Raw genomic sequence first — 23,985 nt, 5'->3', positions numbered from 1 at the left:
AGAACCTGTATGCATTATAGGGTCTTAGACAGAAGCAACTGAAAATCAATCTTATAGTGATGTCTCTAGAAACTAGAATATAAATGGAATTTCCACGTGTTTCCATGCAAGCTAAGTCACACTGAAGACACACGCATAGACTTAAAAAATTACAAGGCACATGGTGACCATTGCCATGAGAGATGGTCAGAAGATGGAGAAGTAGGAAGATTCTTATCTAAGAAAGAATAAATAAAAGAGAAAAATAAAGGGGCCTTCAAAATAAGTTAATTAAAACATCCAAAGAGATAAAAGAGAAAAATAAGAATAAGGGATTTGAGGAAAAGAGAACAGGCATGTTTCAATCCAAGTGGAAATCGTAGAAATGAAAAATATCATAATTGATGAAATTCAATATATGGGTTAGACAGCAGACTAGACACCACTGAATAGAGAATTGGTAAGTTGGAAAAGTTTCGGTAATAATTCAGAAAGCAGCACAGAGAAATTAAGAGAGGAGATAAGAAAAAGAAGGTAAGAGTTTGTAGTGGACTCTTCAGATGGGACTCTAAGACCCATACCTACTGGCATTCATGCCCATTGACAGTGAGCAAGATCTTGCTCTTGACTTACTTCTAACCAACAGGTGATGGGATGTCATTTAGCATTCCTGCTAAAAAAGATGTGACTTCTGTGTTGCTGGGAAACTCCAGCTGACTTTGATGAAGCAAGTTGCCATGTTGGAGAGGTCCATGTGAAGAAGGAGGCTTCTAGCCAAAATCCAGGGAAGAACTGAGGCTCTCAGTTGCAACAATGACTGAGGAACTGAATCCTGCCAGCTATCATGTAAATGAGCTTGGAAGCCAGTCTTTCCTCAGTTGAGTCTTCTCCTAGGAGCCTAGTGCAGGCCAACACCTTAACTGAAGTCTTACGAGACACCTTGAAGCAGAAGTCTCAGTTAAGCCACGGCCAGATTTCTGACTCACAGAAACTGAGAAATAATAAATATATATTGTTTTAATCTGATAAATTTTAGGGCAATTTGTCATGCAGCAACAGGACACTAATGCAGAAAGACTGAGTGATACTGAGGATAACATGATAGGTTATAAAATACCTTTAACAGCATTGAAGACATGAAGCATTAGAAAAATTGAACATTTTACAAGATTTAAGGAGGGAAGTGATATTATAAAATTTATATTTCTCAAAAATTACTCTGGCTATACAAGAAAATGGATTGGGAGGAAGCAAGACTAAGTGCAAAGGTACCAGGTAAAATATTTTAGATGACAGAATAGCCCAGACAAGGTGGCAGTAGAGGGATAAAGCAGAGACAAATTCCAGAAGTGTTAAGACATAGGAATTGACCAAAAAAAAAAAGGGGAATAAATTCAGTTATTGAGTTAATGTTGTAGGAAGGAACCAACAGTAGATATTTAAGGATAATTCTATTTCTAGTCAGCAACCCAATGTATGGAGGTGCCCTTTACTGAGACAGAGAAATGTGATTCTGTGGTGCCTACAATATAAAGAAGCAGAAACATCTAGAAAGCAATTATGTTTATGTGGAACTCAGAAGAAAGTTCTGGACTAGAGATAAATACTTAAAAACCATAAGCATAGTAGTGGAAAACTGAGTGCCTGAGTGATGAGACTGCCTTGTGGAATGAGAAGAATTATGAGTTTGCAGCAAAGACCCAGAGGAGACCACATTTAAGGAGCAGCTGGAGGATGAAGAAGAAAAATTAGAGATTTTGGAAGTATGGAAGCCATGGGAAGAGTATACCAAGGATCTGTGATTGTCAGTGTCCAGTGTCACTGACAGTCTGAGAGTTCAAACAAGACAAACCTGAACACTTACATAGGATTTACTGATTTAAAATTCATCAGTGGACAGCTGAGCATGGATATTCAGAGGACCCGATTCAACACAGAAAAGGTTTGGGGACAGCATTCTAGAAGCACAAAGCAAAGCACCCTCCCTGTTGAGTCCCTGAACAAATTAAAATAATTTTAAAGGGTTTAAAAGGGTATGAAAGATTCTGAGTCTGGGTAAGATGGAGCAAACACACTCCACCTTGTTGCTTACATTAAATAGAGCTATAAAACCTGGACAAAATGCATAAAACAGCTATTTGAGAACTCTGGAAAGTAAACAGTAGCAGAGGGATTGGGGATGAAGAACAGAATTCAAAATTCCACAACATCAGCAGTAAGTTTACCATCTCCCCCTGCCCCCAGTATCCTCTAGGCAACCCGTAGTGGACACCAAAGTGCAGACAAAGACATCTCCAGGAGAAAATAAATACAACACCATAATTTGTGGGATGCAGTTGAAGCAGTGCTTAGAGGAAAATTTATAGCATAAATGCTTATATTAGAATTTAAGCTTCCACTTTAAGAAATGAGAAAAAAGAAGAGCAAAATAAATGTAAAGTATGCAGAGGAAAGAAAGTAAAAAGTTAAAAGCAGAAATAATTACATTGAAAATAGGAAAACAATAGAGAAAATCAATGAGACAAAAGCTGATTCTTTGAAAAACATCAATAAATTGATAAAACTCTAGCAAGATTGACAAAGAAATACAGAAGACATAAATTACCAAAATCAGATGAAAGAAAATCACTAAATACCCAGTAGACATGAAAAGGATAATAGGAGAATACTATGTACAATCCTTTGCCTATACATTCAACAATTTAGATGAAATGACCAATTCCTCAAAACCCACAAACTAAAGAAACTCACCCAAGATGAAATACCTGACTTGAATTGTCCTAAAATTATAAAAGAAATTGAATTCCTACTTAAATTTGTTTTCTGAAAAAGAAATCTTCAGGATCAAATAGTTTCACTGGTAAATTTAAACATTTAAAGAAAAAATTAACTTCAATTCCAAACAACCTCTCCCAGAAAACAGAAGAGAAGGGCATACTCCCCAAATCATTTGTGAGGCCAAAATTACTCTGATAACAAAACAAGAAAAAGTCAGTACTAAAAAAAACAAACAAACTATAGACCAATATCACTCATGAATACAGATGCAAAACTCCTCAAGAAAGTATTAGCAATTGAATGCAGAAATATAAAGGCTAATACACCATAACCAAGTAGGGCTTATTCTGGGAATGTAAGTAAGGCTGCTTCAATATTTGAAAACCAATCAATGTAGTCCATCATATTGACAGTCTAACAAAGGAAAATCACATCACACCCCTTGATGCAGAAAAAGCATTTGACAAAATTCACATCAACGCATAGTAAAAAAGTTAAGCAAACTAGAAATAGAAGGGAACTTCTTCAACCTTGTAAAAGGCACCTGCACAAAACCCCACAGCTAACATTAGGTTTAATGGTGAAAGACTGAATGCTTCCTTCCCTTAAGATAGAGGACAAGGCAAGTATGATATTCTTAAAACTTCTATACAATGCTGTACTGAATGAAAGTCCTAGTTACTGCCATAAAACAAAGAAAAGAAGTAAAAGGAATCCATATTGGAGAAGCAGAAACAAAATTGTTCTATTTGCAGATAGCATGATTGTCTCTGTATAAAATCCTAAGGAACTCATCAAAATTTTTGTAGATCAGGTGAGTTTAGCAAGTTAATAGAATATAATGTCAACCTATGAAAATCAATGGCATTTTCTAAGCTAGCAATGTACAATTCAAAACTGAAATTTAAATAAATCTACAAAAGTTGCAAAAAATAAAATATTTAGGTATAATTCTAACAAAACATGTACAGGATATATATACTGAAAACTACAAAACGCTGAGAAAGTAAAACAAGAAGACCTGAATAAACAGACAGACATAATGTGTTCATGAATTGGAAGACTCTACATAATGAGGATGTTAATTATCCCCAATTACAATGAAAATTCAAGCAGAATTATATATATAATATACATAATTATATACAATACATATTATATATAATTTTATATGTTCTCTGAACAAAGGCAACTTTGTTCTCTGATCATTTTGTAAAAGGACAATCATTGTTTTTCAAGGATTGCCAGCACTTTCTTCTCTAGAAAGGAGATATAAGTGGATAACATCATGGAAGTCCCTTGGGAATTTCTACATGAGCAATGACAAGGTTCTCATTTGATTTGTAAATGTCTCTCAGGCAAAGTTAAAAATACACAAGTACCAGTGGAAGTTTACTTAGAAAATGCCAATTAATAGTACTGAGAAAGGAAAGAAACATTTTTTTTTCAAAAAAGCAATGGAATAAGAGAAAAGGGACCTAGATTGTTGCTTCAATACCCACCCCCTGTCATCTATGTAAACTCGAGCATGTGTCCTCAACCGCTCTAAACTTCAGTTTTCTCATCAGAAAGCAGTGAGAGGCTCACGTACCACAAAAAACAAACAAACAAACAAAAAAACCCCACTCTTCCAGTTATTCTATAATTCTATTGGTAATGCTAACCCATGAGGTCACCACGGCACTAATCTCCAGTTAGAAGCACCCACAGTACCAACACTGAATCTTCCTGGTGAACACTATAGCCATCCCAAGATGTGACAACTGAGGTCTGTTAGAATAACCTCCCAGGTATAACTTGTGCTCATTCCTACTAATCTTAATAGCAAATTATATCAGTGTTTTGAAAGACTCCACTATGGCTCTGTCTGTATATAAAGTTAATTTTGTAAAATTCAGTTTGTGTGTCTTAGTTATGTTCTTACAACATACGTTATATGTATGTATGTATATATTTATATGTGTACACATTTGTCTTATATCCTGACACCAAACAACCAATCTGACAAAAAAAAAGTACATCTTCAGACCAGTAATTCTGTCATAAAAAGTAAAATAAAATATGTTTCTAAAATATAACAGATACAAATTTTAATTGAATTATAATTATATTTATGAAAATTGTAAACAATCATGGGCCCTCCAAAAAAGAGCTTGTTATTGAAAGAACACCTCCCTCCAGAAATGTTTTTCCTAAAATCTAGTCTATGCACTGGTCTCTAGGATGTGAAAATATAATCCCGTGATGAAGCTCTGCGTCTTCTTCTGATACTACTTAAATGCTTCACATGTTTGGCCAGTGATGTACCTAGTATATCTAAAATAAAAATAAGAAACGAACACCAAAGTAACTAGTCTTATTTTTATAGAGCTGCCTCTATTCTTCTCCAAGTAGGAAAGGCCCTGAATCCTACAAGAATAAGGAATGATTTTAATTAAGGCATCTTGAAAACTCTTCCTGCATGTTCTTTGATATAAACACTCCTTCACATTTCCTCAAATATTCCATTAGAAAATGTGGCTCCTGCGCCCACGTACAGCCCACTGTAACTACTGTGGGTGACCCTCAATTCTTCCTATTTATCCCTTCCAATCAAAGTTGAGCTGCACAGTGGAGAACTCTATCTGGGAGTCACAGAATGGAAAAATGTGTGTCTGCCATGCGCTGGTGGCAAAATTACAATGAAAAGAGTTTCATGTTTCCTGGGTTTTGCCCAGCTTTAATAGCATTATATTTCATCTGATAAATGTATTACAGAGTGAAACATAATACACTTAGGACAGCACTCTTTGGGGCAGCGTGACTAGACATAAGTCATAAAGGAGAAATGGGTGAAGACCACTGGCCTCGGACCCTGCTGAGTGAGACTTACGTTGGCTCAGACAGAAGCGCCCCAGTTCCTGAAGAACTGAGTTGGAGGATGCCTGGAGGAGAGGCTGACAGGAGTGAATGCTATCTCTTAAACTTCACAGCCATTAAGAGAAGACTTCTGTCAAGATATGCCCTCTGGGGAAATGCAGAAGTGGGGAAAAACGATCATAGGGTTACAAAGCTGAGAAACACGAGCCTTTGCAGAAATCATAGGAATCGCGTTCCAAGTGCACTTACTGAACCAGGAAGCACCAAGTACATTTGTAAAATCTGATATTTATGCCTCATTGTTATGCAAACAGTTAAAATATTACTATTTATAAATAGTTACAGGAATTATAAAATATTACCATCATTTTTACAGTAGAGTTCTCCAGATGACTTAAAAGCCTGACTCCACTGCAGGACAAGGAAAAAGAAATATCTATTTTAAGAATAATTCTCGTGGTAGATTAGGAATTATATTAAAATATAGCAAAATGAATATTAGAACATATAAAAAATTACAATATTGTCATAGCAATGATACTACAGAGACATAAAGCCCCGAATATTAGGGCAAGAGGAGGGTGAGGAAGGAGGTCCACAGTGGCCACTTGAAGAGATCCCTGGCCTAGTATCCTTTGCCTGCATTTAGGGATTTGAGGGGCACTTGGTAGGCCCTTCAGGTCAACACTTGTACTCCATCCTGCCCTAGTCCCTTCATCCATCACTTGAAATTAATGCCACTGGTCTAAGGTACTGCTTTCTCATGGGTCTTTGGACAAAATGAACATTGGCTAGGGAAAGACCATCCAATTAACAGCTATTTTTATCAGGAGTAGATCAGTGTGTCACATCTCTTCTAAAATACAGCTAGTTGAGGAGAGACCTCTCCTGCAATGGGAAGCAAGAACTACAGACTTTAATCGGGGCGGAGAGGAAGAAGAAAGTAGGAGGTTGAGGTTCAGCCTGAGCACACGGCTCCAGAGGGTGAATGTCAAGACATCAAGGGTAGGGGTGGGCGGTTGCCAGCAGTGAGGGCTGATTTTAGGCTGAAGTATAGGAGACCGGAGGCACCTCTGCTTCAGGCACGGGGCAGGACTGGCCCGGAGGCGTGGACTCTGCACCCGCTGAGAATTTATGGTCGACTCAGCAGAATTTAACACTAGGGAAGGCAGGATGCCTGATCCCCAGAATGCACATGTGGAAACTCTGATTTCATGAAGCCTATACCCTCCCCTGCCACACACACACCAAAGGTATGTGGACAGGGCTCTCAAAATGGAGTTTGCAAACCCTACAATGCACAGGGTTTTCAAGGTGTCCGTGGACATGGAGAGGGTTCAGCATTAGAAGTGGGATATTTGGACTCCTGTTGGATGTTGTGAGTTCAGACAGTTTGTAGAGTGAGACAGCAGAAGGGATGATGCTAGAAATCCTACCCAAACCCTAAGACTAAGAGATACTTTACCAGGAAGACGGTTGCCCATGATTGCAGTGCCTCTGGGGGCTACAGGATTTTTTTTCTCTTAGATTCTCCACTTTGGAAAACAGCATTTATTTCCTCCAACACAAACTTGCTAATTATGAGCATTTTTTAATTTATAAGGCAAAGGTTCTACAAGGATTTTTTTTAAATGGAGGCATGAAAATCAGATTTTCATGGCAGGCACTCTTCACAAAAGAAGGCTTTAGGGTGATTTTCTTTTTAGTGGGCTGACAGTCAATGTGCACATTTTTTTCCTTTTCAAGTATATGGAACCTGAGATATAGGACCAATGAAAGTCTCCACATGCTAATACGATAATTCTTACAACTACTAGCCATTGAATGTATTCAGTGTTCCAGCCCCCATGCTGTGGGCCCTTAGGAATTAGCTCTTTCAATCCTTAAACCACCTTACGAGGTAGTTACTATGTTATTAGCCTTTTTTTTCTGATAAGAAAAGGGACGTACAGAGAATTTAAATAGTAAACAGCAGAGATGGGATTCAAGCCCAGGCAGTCAGATTCTAGAACTTTTTAATTTTTACTATGCTACATGAGTTAGAGTGTATTTTTGCTGTTTCTGTAGTACAAGCATGTCATTGCAAACAAACTTTCCATCCTAAAGGGTGAGATGATTATCTTACATAAGGCACTTGGGATAGAGTGTAGCACATCATAGGGACTTAGGAAATAGTCCTTTGTATTTTCCTTCTTTGCTTATAAGGAAATCTATTTGTTTCTTCCCTATAAAATATAATGTTTATCTTGGTAGGAGACCCTTTTATTATATTTTCATAGCTTCAGTTAATGTCCAGATTTAGGAATTACAGAGAGATTTGTGGGGGAGGTGAACTGGGATGGGGGGAGGACGTCAAACTATTTTACTGAGGGGCTTGGTGGGGGGTATTGAGGAAGGGCTGGGAGAATGAGATCTGATGTCTTAGGCTTGGCCAGGCTCTCTCCAGCCTCTCGGTGGCCAAAAGCAATAGGTGGATGTTTTGGAACTTCACAGTCCATCACAAACCTGCACACTTAGTAAGCCTCACGCCAAAGGTAGAGGAAAACTATGCAGATAAGATCAAATTGAAGAAATGATTTGAATTCAGAATCTCTCTCGGGCATGCATGCTTCTGCAGCATTGGCTCACACACAAAAAGAATGAGAAATTGCTCCAAGATACTAGTTGACCATTTAGCATCTGACCTCTCCCACCCCTAGTCAAATAATACCTAACACTTACATGGCACTTACTAAGACAGCACAGTTTATTTTACATTACATTATCCTGTTTAACACACAACAACAACCTTATAGTTGTATAGTACCTGATCTCCATTTTAAAAAGAGGAAATTGAGACTTGGAAAGATTAAGTTGGCCTAAGTTACAGAGATAGTAAGTGATCACGCCTGGATTTGAGCTGGACCACAATATATGTGCTCTTAACTACTATCTTATTCTGCTAAAAGTCATCTAAAAATATGGCATTTACTCCTTTATTTCAATTTTCTTTTTACTTCTCTGCTTACACCATTTCATTTTCTTCCAGGGAGAATAAAAACACCGTCTTGAATCAACAAGACCAAGAAGGTGAACTACTTTAACTTAAAACCACATCTTTATATTGACGGATTGATGGCCTTTCAAACTAACTCATCATGATGTTTGGCATACTTTGTATTCAGCATCTTTCCCAGGTAAGTGAAAGTAACCCTAGTGATGGGAGCTGACTCTGTGCAGTTATGGGCATTGCTTCATGTCCCCTCTAGTCTTCATCTGGAACTGGATCAGTACTGCAGTGAAATAGCTGTAGAGTCTTATTCTATACATGTTGCTGTACAGGCCAGTAAATCACTGTGAGACACTCTTACTCTGTGCTCATTTATTGATCTTTTCCAAAGAATCAGTAGTTTAGGGCTGCCTTAAGCCATTCTGCACATTTAAGTCAGCAAATGTACATTGCTTCAGGTCTGAACTAAGACAGAAAATAATTCATATCCCCACTGAACTTGGCATCTACTTCAGTGCAATTAGACATATTGATCTAGACGTACTGCTTCACGTAAACAATTAGTTTTGTTTTGTTGTTGGTCCATGTGGTTGCAATTTTAATGGATATCAACATCTTAATAAATTGAAGTCAAATAAGATTTGATTATGAGAAAAGTCTAGATAGCCATTATGAATAAAAAATTTAAATGGAAAGTGCTCATATTCATAATATAAATTTGCTAATTGTCATTCTGTGGCAAGTATCATCTCAATAATAGGCACAGTTATATTATTTGGTCAATAAGCATTAGGAAATTTGATCTTAAAATAATATATTACCATTACATTTTTTCAGGCTATTAAAATCCCTTTTGTTGGGAAACATCAGTGCTACTCTAAGTGTGTCAGCATTTGTCTAAGTACTTTGAAGATGAAGAATGCACTCATGGCCAAGTGGGATCTTTCAAAATCATCTTTTAAAGGGAAAAATGGCTTTCTCTACCTTTTGAATCAGACTTTACAGACACCTTTTAAGAGATTTAACAATAAACTTACCATGAAACATAACATCCATGTTATCATTAATACTAATGGCAATAAATGAGCCTTTGATGTGTGATCCCATCGGCTCATAAAAAGTGACTTTTTCTAATTCATAAACCAGTCTCCATTCTTCAGGTATAAGCATGGCTCCCATAAAAATTGTTTATGGTTTTATAAAGATTTTGTCTGTATATAAAGAGACAGAAAAAATGTATAAAACCATCCAAATACTCAGAAATTTTCTGTGATCGTTTGGTTTCTGTTTGGGGGAATTAAGGGAGGGTTGGATTATTTTTGGTCTCCGTTTATTGAACCCACTGCCTCACACTCCCACCTGATTTTGAATGTGTAAGTGGCTCACGTTTGTTATTACAAGGTAGCTGATAACCAATCAGTAATCAGAGTCAGGGGTTCTGGGTCCATTCCTTAGTGCAAAACTATCATGCTACGTACCTTACCTAATTATCTGGTCTCTTTAAAATAAAGACATTCATCTCACTCCCATCCTGAAGTAGTACTAGAATATCATATAGGAATGTCTATCTATCTAGGAGGAGTTCAACAAACAACGCCACTACAATAAGCATCATGCCTGTAGAACACAAACTTACCTTAAACAGACTATGTTTAAATGAAAGCTTTTCTGCCCCATTTCCACTTCTTTGTAACCAATAAATGTAAATTGGATTGAAAGAGCAGTAGTAAAGTCAATTCTACTCTTTATGATCAAAATGAGATACAATCTGTCAATATAAATTAATCATAATTTATTTTGTCTAATACATCCTGAATATGTTTAGTCATTCATTCAACATTTATTGATGGTGTACTAGATAACAAGCACAGTTCTATGTTATTGGTACATAGAGATAAAAGCTACAATTCTGTTATTGTCCTCAAAATGTTTAAATATTCAGGTTAAGTGTATTAATAGAGAAATATACAGGGCCTAAAAGGAAAACCTAGGAAAGCTACTTGAATGAGGTGGGGTGTCACAGGAAGGGTTCTCAAAGTAGGCAATGACCAAGATTTGAAGTTGGAGAAAAGTTATCTAGAAAAAGAAGCAGAGTTGGGTATTTAAGATAAACAGAACAGTATGTGAAAAGGATGAGAGGCATGGCAAACCAAAAGAAATTTGCTCTTAGTATGATAATAGTGTGCAAAGCAGAACATGATGACAGGAAATAAAGATGGAGTTAGTAAAAGATTTTCCCATGCTAATAAGTTTAGGTTTATTCTAAGAGAAAAGGAAATAGCTGTATTAGAGAATCTTATAAAGAAAGAATGTGATCGGGTATGCTTTTTCAAGTTTTACCTCTGATATCATTATGAAGGATGGATTTGATGGTAGGTTATTGTGAAATACTATATGAGAAATAAGGACCTAGCACAAGGCAGTGATGTGGACACGGAAAGTGGAGAAGAGTTGGTGAGTAGACTTGGTGACCTTTTGGAAGAAAACAGCAAAGGTAGGGTACAAATGGCGAACTTTCAAAGACATGAACGTGCCCCTGTATGCCAGCTGTTGTATTGTATTACTGTACTTTTCAAGGTACTGTACTGTAAAATTTTAAATGTCTTCTTTATTTTTTGTGTTTGTTTTTTATGTATTATTTGTGTGAAAAGTATTATAAACTTATTACAGGACAGTACTATAAACCTATTTCAGTACAGTACTATATAGCCGATTGTGTTAGTTGGGTACCTAGGCTAACTTTGTGGAACTTTCGAACAAATTGGACTTATCAACATGCTCTCGGAATGGAACTCGTTCATATGTAGGGGACTTACTGTATACATATACCTATGCCTCAAATGCCAAAGAAGTAGACAGGTTTGTCCTAGTGCCTTAAACCCTGCTTGTAAATTAGCTGTATGAATCCTTTCATATAACTATAGCCATTCCCATATGTACAAAGCATTTTACTAAGAAGTAAAAATATAGCCAACCAGCAAGGCACTGGGCTGTATAGCATCTGGCAATCAGTTGGAAGGACTTTGCCACTGAGTTTATAAGTAGTTCAAGCTTACCCCCAGTTGCCCTTCAATTCCCAAAGTAGCAAAGTCTGTTTGAGATGGTATGTCCCCTGGGCATGTGAGACTCCTGGGGAGCAACTTGAGTTTTGGATAAATGAGCTCTGCTGAAGTTCATGCTGGAAGTGGCTAAGCTGACAAGGTGACTTGCATGAGTGCCGAGAAGAAACTAAATGCAAAAAGAGGAGACCAGAAATATTACTGTGTTGTTTTTATTTATTCAATGTATTTATTTAATCTTTAGGAGTTTTATGCCAGGCACTACTCCCCACCCCCAGTGCTAGGCTGGGCAGAATCTGCAGTAGAAACAGCAGTAAACAAAACAGACCTCTGCCTTCAAGTTACTTATATTTTAATGGGGAGAGGGGGAATCATATTAACAATATAAATAAGTAAAATATTTGGCATGATAGATGGTGAAAGACCTCTGGTAAAAAAAAGTAAAGCAGGAGCAACACTATTTACAACAGCCAAGACATGGAAACAACCTAAATGCCCATCAACAGATGAATAGATAAAGAAGATGTGGTATATATACATATACAATGGAATATCACTCAGCCATGAAAAAGAATGATATAATGCCATTTGCAGCAACATGAATGGACCTAGAAATTACCATACTAAGTGAAGTAAGTCAGAAAGAGAAAGACAAACACCATATGATATCACTTATATGTGGAATCTTAAACACGACACAAATGAACACATCTACAAAACAGAAACAGATTCACAGACATAGAGAAGAGACTGGTGGTTGCCAAGGGGGAGAGGGGTGGGGGAGGGAAGGACTGGGAGTGTGGGATGAGCAGATGTAAACTATTATCTATAGAATGGATAAACAACTAGGTCCTACTGTATAGCACAGGGAACTATATTCAATATCCTGTGATAAACCAGAATGGAAAAGAATATGAAAAAGAATATATATGCATAATTGAGTCACTTTGCTGTACAGCAGAAATTAACACAACATTGTAAATCGACTATTCTTCATAAAATTAATTTAAAAAGTAAAGCAGGGAAGGGGTATCAGAGGGTTTTTGGGGGGTGGGATATGAAATATTAATTAGGATAGCCAGTGAGGGCTTCACTGAGAAAGTAACCCTTGAGCAAAGACCTAAAATTGAGGGATTAAGCCATGGAAATACAGAGAAAGGATAGTTCAGGCAAAGAAATAAAGAAAACTTTTTTGGGAGGTGGGCAAGTGCCTGGCATCTTCTTGGAATAGGAAGGAGACTACTGTAGCTGGAGAGAGACAAAAAAGAGGAAAGCAGTGAGAGATATCAGAGAGGTAATGGTTGGATAGAACAGAGTAGAACTTGGGCCAGTGTAAGGACTTCGTTGAGTGATTTTGAACAGGAAAAACCAATTTGGGAGTTCTAAGGGACTCTTCTTTGAGGAAAAGACATCTTAGAACATATTTTCCTATCCGTCTACCCTTTCTTTTGAGGGTGATGTTTCTGCAAATGACTTCCCTGATCCTCTTGATCCCATAGGAACTCTTCCCTCTTAAAGACTAGAGAAACTGACTATGCACTTCTCTGGGAATGAAGAGGCATCTTCAGAAGATATACTGAAGGTAGTCTCTGTGCCATCCAGAAAGGCCAATAGTAAGAACAATGTAGAAATTTGAAAGAACCTTTTCCAGAGCCTGATGAGAGAGTAATCCATTGACATCAGCTTCTATGTCTTATTAGCTATTCAATAGGAAAAAGAAAGCTTTCACATGATAATTTTCAAGACATTCACTCCTTTGCAACTACAATACTACCCAATAAATATCATCTCCTGAAACAGAATATAGTTCTTTGGGAAAAGAAAGAGAAGAAACACTGAAGAAAAGCTATCTATGGCTCTTCCACATAATATTTTTGCCATCCATATTATTGGGTAGCTTTTAGCTGCCTTCTTGTATATTCCTGAAGTGGTCTTTTCAACAGAAGTTGATACATTATGTTGGTTCACAGAAAGGTAAAGAATGGGATGGGCAGAAGACCTAAATAGACATTTCTCCAAAGAAGATATACAGATTGCCAACAAACACATGAAAGAATGCTCAACATCATTAATCATTAGAGAAATGCAAATCAAAACTACAATGAGATATCATCTCACACCAGTCAGAATGGCCACCATCAAAAAATCTAGAAACAATAAATGCTGGAGAGGGTGCGGAGAAAAGAGAACACTCTTGCACTGTTGGTGGGAATGTAAATTAATACAGACACTATGGAAAACAGTATGGAGGTTCCTTAAAAAACTACAAATAGAATTACCATATGCCTCAGCAATCCCACTACTGGGCATATACCCTAAGAAAACCATAATTCAAAAAGAGTCATGTACCAAAATGTTCATTGCAGCTCTATTTACAATAGCCAGGACATGGAAGCAACCTAAGTGTCCCTCGACAGATGAATGGATAAAGAAGATGTGGCACATATATACAATGGAATATTACTCAGCCATAAAAAGAAACGAAACTGAGTTATTTGTAGTGAGGTGGATAGACCTAGAGTCTGTCACACAGAGTGAAGTAAGTCAGAAAGAGAAAAACAAATACTGTATGCTAACACATATATATGGAATCTAAGAAAAAAAAAAGGTCATGAAGAACCTAGGGGTAAGACAGGAATAAAGACACAGACCTACTAGAGAATGGACTTGAGGATATGGGGAGGGGGAAGGGTAAGCTGTGACAAAGTGAGAGAGTGGCATGGACGTATATACACTACCAAACGTAAAATAGATAGCTAGTGGGAAGCAGCCGCATAGCACAGGGAGATCAGCTCAGTGCTTTGTGACCACCTAGAGGGGTGGGATAGGGAGGGTGGGAGGGAGGGAGATGCAAGAGGGAAGAGATATGGGAACATATGTATATGTATAACTGATTCACTTTGTTATAAAGCAGAAACTAACACACCATTGTAAAACAATTATACTCCAATAAAGATGTTAAAAAAAAAAAAAGAATGGGGACAGTTAGTGAAAAAGAATCTGGCACCACTATCTCAATGGTGGCCTCAACTGTCAGAAACAGTGTAGGATTTTATATAGTGTGCAATCACAGGCCTGGAAACATAGGTTTTTTACCCTGGCTATACTGTTAATTGGCACTTTAAAGTAATTACCAGCTATCATTTACTGGATCATAGTTTTCTCACCTGTACACTAAGCAGTTAGATGGACAATAATTAACACTTTTCTTGTTAAAGACATCTATGAAAATCAGCCGCCATAGATAAGAGTTGAGTCCAGGTTCTCTAACAAGTTCCATGCTCAGTAATTCGTTAAGGTTATCTTACCCAGAGATGTTAATTACACAGCATTGTACCCCCTCTTCCCCTTTTTGTTCCCACAGACATTACAAACAGATACAATACTTTCCACTGTTAAAGCAATCAGAACTCAGGGTTGGTCAGAATTTTTTTTTTTAATTTTTTTTTTTTTTTTTGCATAGTGACTCAGGAGTTCATGACCAAATAATTAGAGATGACGCTCAAGCTGAAAACAGTTTGCTACTTATCATTAGGAGAATGACAATTGAAGTCAACAGTTCCTAGTATAGCTACAAAGAGCACTCACATCCTGGCAGCCAATTTCTCCCATCCCAAAAGGGGTGTAACCTGTCATCAGTTCCACCAGTATAAAGTAGTTGCTGGTACCCTGGACATAACCAAAATGGATCAATTAGCTTTTCAGCCAAAGAGGCCTGACTCTATAGAATTCATTTCCCTTCTTTATAAAGCTCACTTCTCTCCTGAGAGGAAAACCTTCTGCAAGAGAAGCCAAATCAGACATTCAACAAGCAGAGACAATCACTGACTTCTTGATCTTTGCCCTCCCACTTACTCATTTTCTTATTACCCAAATCTACAGGAGCTGAGATCAAGAAATCTGGTTTGTCTCAGTTCTAATGAAAAGTCCTAACAATGTTATTTAGATAACTGTGATGAATTTTAATCTGATGACAGCTTGTGACCCACAAATTGCTGTTTAAATTAAAATGCATTCAAAATGAAACTGGCAAGACAACCACAATATTAAACTTGTAATCTGCTGTGAAAAAACACCTATCAAAAGCACTACATTAAATATGAATATAATTAATTTCTATACAGCATCTTGCAATTGAAATCTGAAGATAGTCTTCAATGCATTGCCTTATTAAATTCAAATTGATTCAATAGTCTTTTTTTTTTTGCAAATTAAGAAGTCAAAGTAGAGTTGGACTGGTTTGTCTTTGGTAATATACCCTTTTGGCAGAACTCCATGTATAATCTAGGGCTACAGATGCCTAGGTTTCTCCTTTAATGAACAAAAGTCTTCTATTTCCTCATCCCAAATATTCATCTACAATAAATTTAGAAATGTTTTCCACCTGCTTAGTTTTAAGTTTATCTATAGCTTTTATAGCTTTTAAGCTATAATTACTCCAGATATATTAAATGTTATCTTTAGAAATGTTATATATTAGCTTTAAAAATAACGACACTAAAATTTTTCATGGATCAGCTAAATCAGCTAAATTGATAGGAATTGAGGATTTTTCAGTAACAGATGTTTCTATCAGTGCTACAATAAAACAATAACGTAAATAAACCTCAACCCAATGTGTATATTTTCATCCTATATTTCAACATTAAAGAACTGTATGTGGTAATGAAAGTATTCACTATAACTGTTTGCAAATAATTTAATAACCAAGTCATAGCTATTTCTTAGTTTTCAAAAAGTGTCAAAGAACTCCTGAAAATTCCACAATATAACATCATAATTATACAATTAACATGGGTACTTAATTATAGCCAGAATGTCCCTAACCATTACTTGTTCAAGAGATTCACAATATGTTAAAATAGTATTAGCTAGAAATAAGGAAGTACCATATTTCACTCTCATTATCACCCACATAGAAAAGGACTCACCCACACTCTTTTTAAAAGATAATACAAAAATTGTAATTTTGCAACCATTATTTTTATTCATTACCCCTGGAATGTAGTACATACTCTATAAATGTTGGTTGAAAGAATGAATGAACGTCTGTGGTTGGATAACAGGCAAACTCTAGGAAAATACCTAGTCCTTGATTGCTACAGGGATACTGCATGGACAACTGCTGTCGCAGCAGGGTTCCTAAAATCTCTCTGCCATATTCTATTTTGGTTCACGTGTGTGTAAAAATGATAAAGGATTCAGTCCAGCAAGTCCTTGCATTACACAGAGGCTGCATGTATCCAAAAAGCAGGGTCTGTAGCAACATCGCATATAAAATTCCCCAGGTACTTCCTAAGGTTTGCTTCCATACAAAACCTGATACTGGTATCAAATATGTTTATATTTGGGAATTAGTCTCACTGTCACTCCTGGCTAGACCTCATCTAATCTGTCCCAGGGACAGTGCCGACCCCGGGGTTGTCAGCTTTGAAACTGTGATTGGGTTTCTGTCTAGTGCCCTCGCAATCTGACCATGATGCTGAAAGAGAAGAGAGGGTCTTATTTTAAATCTTTCGTTCCTCTCATTGGTTTAGAAAATTCGACTGACAAGAGCAGGGGCCAAAGGAGCCTGAAGCGGCATCATTAATGCGAACCATGTATTTCGATCTTTGCGGAGGAGATGTGGTCCATCAGGTTACAGCCAGTGCGCCCCTGTGAGCTCTCGCTAAACCAAGAGACCTTACGGATGTAGCCGCTGCAGTAGAAAAGGTTACATTCAGTAGGATGTCTTGTCTGCCTCCTGAAAAACTGACAGTCAAGTGCAGAGCCTAGAAACAAAATCTGGGAGTCTACATGGAGGGGAGGGGTGGAGCAAGCCAACCTCTATTCGTACTGCAAATGTTCATACGAGGTAAGGAAAAATCAAGAGCTGATTTTAGCTTTAAGTTTTCGGCCGCAGTCTTCCAACAGGTGCATGACTCCCTCACCGCTTTCCTGTCAGCACTGTCCTGCTTTGCCTTCCTAAGGCTTTCTTCGCGAAGCAGGCTTTTCCTACAGCCCTCAAGCATGTGCAGTCTCCCAGCGCATCCACATCTCTGGCTCTATGCCCGGCAACCCCTTACCTGCAGCGTGAAGAAGCAGGCACAGCGCAGGGAAGCCAACCGCCCTCCGCATACTGTTTGCATTGAGAGGTGGAGGAGAAACTCAGCCACGCCGCCACTTCAGGCAAAGTGTTATTGGAAAGAGCCCCCGCCGATGGTCCTCTGGTCTCCGGGATTCATTCGCAGGTCCTCGGCTCGGGCTGGCAGAGCCGTGTGTGGCGCCCACAGAAGGAAGCACCAGCTTCGCCTCCTTAAGAGAGGAGAGGAAGAGGAGTAGGATGCGGCGGCGAGCTGGGCGGCGCAGGGCGGGGACCGACGCCCTGGGAGCCGCTACTGCTCGGCCTTCTGGAAGCTCCGCAGGCGCGGAGGGGAAGGCGCGGGGGGGCGGGGCGCACTCCCGCGCCAGCCCTGGAGCCCGGGGCCAGCGCAGCGCGAGCAGCAGCTCCGCCGCGCCGCGGCTACTGAGCATGCCCAGCGCTGGCCCTCGCGCCGCACGCACGGGAGTTTCAAAGTGAAATTCCATTTCTCCGGGTCTTAGCTGCGGCTGCGAGGGGAGCAGGCTCCACCGCGGGGCGCGGGCGGGGCGGGGAGAAGCATCTTGGGACGGTTGTCAGGGGTACAGCATCTGTCCAAAACGTGGGGGTGGGACTAGATGAAGGCCCCATCTGAGGAACCAGAGGAGAGAGCCTAAGAAAGTGTCAACCCCTACACCCACCCTGCTCCTTCCCCAAATCTTGGTTTACACGTGGACAGAGCTCATTGCTAGCAGTTGACGCTTCCTGGGCCGCAGATTGCCCAGCTTCTCCAGGCTGCCTATGGGAATAGAGTACAGGTGTCTTCCGCTAATCAGGATTGCCAGGGGGAGCGGTCATGGGGCAGCCTGCTGGGTGTAAGCAGTAAACGTGCATCCTGGGGGTGCCTTCTTTCCAACACGGTCCCTTTTCTCTTTCGCCTGTCTCCAGCGCGGTCCCTGTTTTTAAACTTTCTCAAGCTCAAAGTCAATGACCATAGTGACAGAAGTGGGATATATCCATGTAATTGAAGAGAAGAAGGCACCTTTTTGTTTTTTGGAGATAATTATCTTCAGTCTCCATTTTTACTTTCTAAGGGGAAAGATAATAGAATCACCTCTGTAACTGGTCTCCTGCCGTGCAGCTCTGCGTCTCTAGGGAGTCTGCACCAGGCTAATACAGGTGTTCCTCCCCCCTCATCTGTGACATTGGAGTGTGGAGATGCTTCTGTTACTCCAGTGGCTAATTACTCCTAGTCATGAAGTCCCTTGGCCAGACTTTCTCCATTAACTATCCCAGCAACTCTTTTCTGCCTCTGTGTCTTCATGGGATGCTATTGCCCCTTCCCCAGTTGCTCCCACTTGCTTCAGTACCACATTCAAGTTTAAAAAGGTCTAACCTTGATCTCACTTTTCCAGAAAGCCCTGGGCTAACTCCAGATTACAATATTTCTCTTCCACACTTGAATGTATAGACAACATTTGCTAAGCATTGCCTCACAACACAGCCCAAGGCTCCCTAGGAACTTCTGCATCTTTGTATTACTTAAATTGAACACAGTGGTTCTAGGTAAATAAGAGGTAGGAGTAAGTGCTTGTTGAATTGAACTGCATATCTCATTCAATGCTTTCTTCCTCCATCCTCTGTGAATTGGGACAACTAATGGGAAACATGCTACCCACAAGAGCTTAAATTAGACAGGATGTCACAGGATCAGAGCCCAGGCAGTATCATTTCCTTTATAATTTATTTTATCTCTAGCATTGAGAGGCAAGGCTAGGAATTACACTCAAATAGTTGAGAGAAGGGGGAGAATGAAATTTATTTTTAATACGTTGACAGGACTTCTATGCTGAAAATAGAGATAAATGCAGCTTTACTACTCCACCTCGTCCACTTCCCCACATGGGTGTGTCACATACCATTTCTGTGGCACTACTGTTTCGCCCAAAATCTCTCTAAGCTGTAACCTCTTTCCCTACTGTAGATTCACTTTTCCCCAGTATCCTCTCCCCACAGCATATATCAGTTTCTAACATACCAAAAGAATTACTTATTACATCTATCATTTATTATCTCTTTCCTTACCCCCCTTCCCACAATGGAATCCAACCTCTACAATGGCAGATATCTTTGACAATTTTTTTTTTTTTTTTTTTTGCGGTACGTGGGCCTCTCACTGTTGTGGCCTCTCCCGTTGCAGAGCACAGGCTCCGGACGCGCAGGCTCAGCGGCCATGGCTCACGGGCCCAGCCGCTCCGCGGCATGTGGGATCTTCCCGGACCGGGGCACGAACCCGTGGCCCCTGCATCGGCAGGGCGGACTCTCAACCACTGCGCCACCAGGGAAGCCCATCTTTGACAATTTTATTCTCTGATATATGCCAACTGACTAGAACAGTAGTGCCTCACACAAAACAGGTGCTCAAAAAAAGGAATAAATCAAAAGCAATTAGCTGATAAAATTCAATTTGACAATTATCCTGACCCTTTGGAATTCTTACTAAGTAGATATTTAGCTGTGTTTAAAAATTAGAGGAGTAGCCCTTCTCATCTAACATCAGGTACTAGAATTGCGGCAGGGCTGAGAGGTGAAGTGAAATAACTGTAGTCCACTTACAGTGGATGTGCTTCTCTTATTTTCTTCCTCCCTAAAAAAAAAGAAAAATTTACCACACTTTCATAGCTCTCCAAGAAGAAAATGCACATACGGTAAAATGAAGAAATGCTGCTATAATGCCCTGAACCCTTTGCTTTCCCACAGATAATCCCAACATTTATTTCGGGGGGGGGGACATTTAAAGTTTCAAATAATATACTTTTTTGTGACTTTGCCAAAAAGCATTCAGCCAGCTATTTATTTTGCCCAGGGGTGCAGGTAGCTGAATTATTAAACTGTGCATGAAAATCCCCTTCACAGCAAAATTCCCAATTTCTAATTCAACTAGATATACTACTAGAATAGTTCAGCATGGTAAAAATAACCTCCAGATGTAATTTTGGTGACTGGATATTAATTATTAATTTACTTGTAAAAGATAAAGGAGCAAAAAAATTCATATTCCTTGGTGAGTTGACCTAATATACCCTCAATAGATTTGATCCCATGACATGTGAAGTCAATGGACAGTAAGTGAATTAGCCCATTAGTGAAAAGTCAATCCCTTATTTCTTTGAGACATATTCTCTGTGAGTCCATAGATGCTGCTTTCCCTTGACCTGTGATCTAACACTAGTGAAGGCAATTTGGTGTTTTAGAGAAGAACCTTGGTTAACAAACTGTGCCAAGGTTTTAAAAAGTTCCAATGTAAAGAAGCATGGAAATTAATATGAGAGAGCCATGCAAATTGGTACTGGCCTACAGAGCTGTGTCCTAAAGGAAATCATTTACATTTTGAAAGAGAAACAGAAAATTAGTCATGTGGACTTTTTCTCCCCACAAAATGCACAGTCTCTGTTTCTTATGAAGTGAGAGTCAGGAAGAATTTATACAGGAAAGAAGCCTTTCAGAGCCTGTCCTCAAACCAAATATAACTGCTATGAGCTTCCACATTAACATGTCTATAAATGGATGACAACCATTCATATTGGCCATCTTTCCCCAGGACACTTTAAAGAAATTGGATCCATTGACTGTTAGAGTTTCCTATTTAAATTATTTGATTATGATTATGATTTAAATATAATGAGAGCTAACACTGTTTACTGCTTCCTGTGTGCCAGGCTCTGCTCTAAGCATATGGATGTCCCATTTAAACTTTATAACACCCCTACAAGGAGGCATTATCATCATCTCATTTTAGAGATGAGACAATGGAGGTACAGAGAAGTAACTTGCCCCAAATCAAGTAGTAGGTAATCAACCAAAAGGTAAACTGGTAGAGTTAGGATGCGCGATCAGATAATTTGATACCAAACCACTGTGATATACTACTGCACATATAATAAACATAAATAGTGACAGTTGTAGGCAGCTCACTAGAATTAGATGAGGGCCAGAGCAGAACACTGACCCTAGACCTGGCAGTAAAGGTCTGGTGAGACACACCCACAGGAGATGGTCTCCAGAAAGGTGAAGCACTGCTTGTGGCAGTGGACTCCGGGGTGTAGCATCTAGTGAACAAAGACACACAGCAGGCAGAATCACGCTTAGAAGAACTTAAGGAGAAGGATGCTTAAAGTAATGGAGAGCAGGATAGAGGAGTTTATCTCTTTTTTTTTTAATGGCTTGACTTTATTTTTATTATTATTTTTTGGCTGTCACACAGCACAGCTTGTGGGATCTTAGTTCCCTGACCAGGGATCAAACCCGTGCCCTCGGCAATGAAAGTGCGGAGTCTTAACTACTGGACCGCAAGGGAATTCCCAGAGGAGATTATCTCTTCTTGGAGGGTGGCAGCAGAGGTGGGAATGTGTAGCAGGCAAGAAGCTGTTAGTGGAGAACAGTAAATGAGCCGAGCCCAGCTGGATGAGCAAGTTCTAACTGCTCTGCATGAAGAGAGGCTGTGGGATGGTGTGAGCTGGTGCAAGAGACGTGAGACAGTGAAATGACTTCAAGGAACTTACCAAAGTGTACAGGAGCAATAGGTGACAATGCCCAACATGTTACTGAGATCCATAATGTACTTACCCTGCACCATGCTTCACAGAGCGACTTTATCAATCACGAAGTCCCTTTCCTTTTGCCTGAGAGATATCTACAGATAAGAGGGAAAAAGAAGGGCAATAATTTATCTTTACAAATTAAAGAATTGATGTGAATTAAGCTGTATTCAGAGTAGAATGGCCCAGGATCAAACGGAATGAACTGGAAATTCACGGGGGAAGACATGTTCAGATGAGTGGCTTCACCATTAATTTTTAAAAATATTTTTCCTAACCACAAAAAAGCAGAACAATCTACTCCTCTGTATGAGCATACAGTGAAGAAAATGGTGAAATAAAAAGTGCACTAAGAATGAGGAAGAAAAGCATTACAATTTACAAAATATATATTTTCACACCAAACTCTCGCAAGAGCTCTGGGAGGTGTTACTCTCCTTTTGTGATGGAGGAAGAAACTGAAACTCAATAACGCCAGTAATTTGCCCATGGTCATCCAGCCAGTAGGTGGCGTAGCTGGGATCAGAAGTCAGGACTGGTGACTCTAGCACTATGCTTTAACAACTCTGTTGTACTGACTCCCTGATTAATGGAAGGACTTAACTTCAAGACTTAAGTGGAAAATGCAGTGTTTTCAACTCAAGAAACAGACTTCAATCAAGATGGTTAATGACAATTAAATTTTACAACCTAACACAGCTCTAGTTTTGCTAAGATTTATCTATTTAAAGTGTTTGATACACGCACACGTACACAAATACATAAAGACAGCAATATGTATTCTAAGAAAAAAATTAGGTACCCCAAATAAGGTATATATTCTTCTATATACATGTGAAATATGCTGTGCTAGTAAAATACAAAATATCAAAGATAGGAAGGCTATGAGTACCTATAGATTCTTCTATTGGTTCATCGTTAAAATTTTATTCAGAACGAAGCATACACTTTCCTGGGAGCTAGCCCTTGGTATCAGTGTATTGTACTGTCACCTACTCTGGCACTGCAAAGGTCAGATTCAGCCAAGATGTCAGTAATAGATTTATAAACCACTGACTCTCCTGCATTAGCTCTCTGTCCATCCCAAGACACTAATCAGGATGCACTTACCCCATGCATCATCCTCAGCAGCACACAGATGTGAGAGCCCTCAATTATGGCTTAGGCCAGCTATGTAGGGCCAGTCAAATACATTTCCTACATTGCTTGATCATTCTCTTGGATCTCCTTGAATGAGGCCGTTTTGGAACAGCTCATTCAACCAAAAGCTCAAGACACTAAGAATATCCAGGGAATGTAGCTATAGCTTGATTAGATCATTTAATGCCACTCCATTTCTGTTACATTATTTTCTCCCATAACTATAAGATGATGTGAAAGAACATGTCCCAAATATGGGCCTTCATGCCTCTCACTGACTGCTCACTCTTAGAAACTAAAAGTCACGGTTCTCTCTGTCTTGTAGTTCCTTCTTTCCCTCATTCTTGCAGCTGTATGTCCACAGGAGAGAAGAGGATAATTTATCAGTCTATGCTTCAGGGCTGAGAAACATTTTTAGATTAAAATATTCCTTTGTGGAAGACCTACTCCTCCACAACATGGTAGGGAGAGTTAGAAGTAACCTTACTAAAAATGACTGTAACATGACCACTGATATCCTCAAAT

General features: G+C 39.1%; 1 protein-coding gene across 1 annotated transcript in view; it reads right to left on the bottom strand.

Moving 5' to 3' along the window:
• The window catches only part of PTPRR (protein tyrosine phosphatase receptor type R), a 254,556-nt gene extending 236,402 nt beyond the window's left edge, over window positions 1-18,154 (bottom strand). The window contains exon 1 of the mRNA XM_030866278.2: window positions 17,730-18,154. Coding sequence (XP_030722138.1) covers window positions 17,730-17,781 — 52 coding nt within the window. The 5' untranslated portion in view covers window positions 17,782-18,154. The remainder of the gene's footprint in view (window positions 1-17,729) is intronic.
• Between the last annotated feature and the right edge of the window lie 5,831 nt (window positions 18,155-23,985).

The sequence above is a fragment of the Globicephala melas genome, chromosome 10 (genome assembly GCF_963455315.2).
Source record: "Globicephala melas chromosome 10, mGloMel1.2, whole genome shotgun sequence".
NCBI classification, from domain to species: domain Eukaryota; kingdom Metazoa; phylum Chordata; class Mammalia; order Artiodactyla; family Delphinidae; genus Globicephala; species Globicephala melas.
This window is presented reverse-complemented; position numbering and strand designations above follow the sequence as displayed.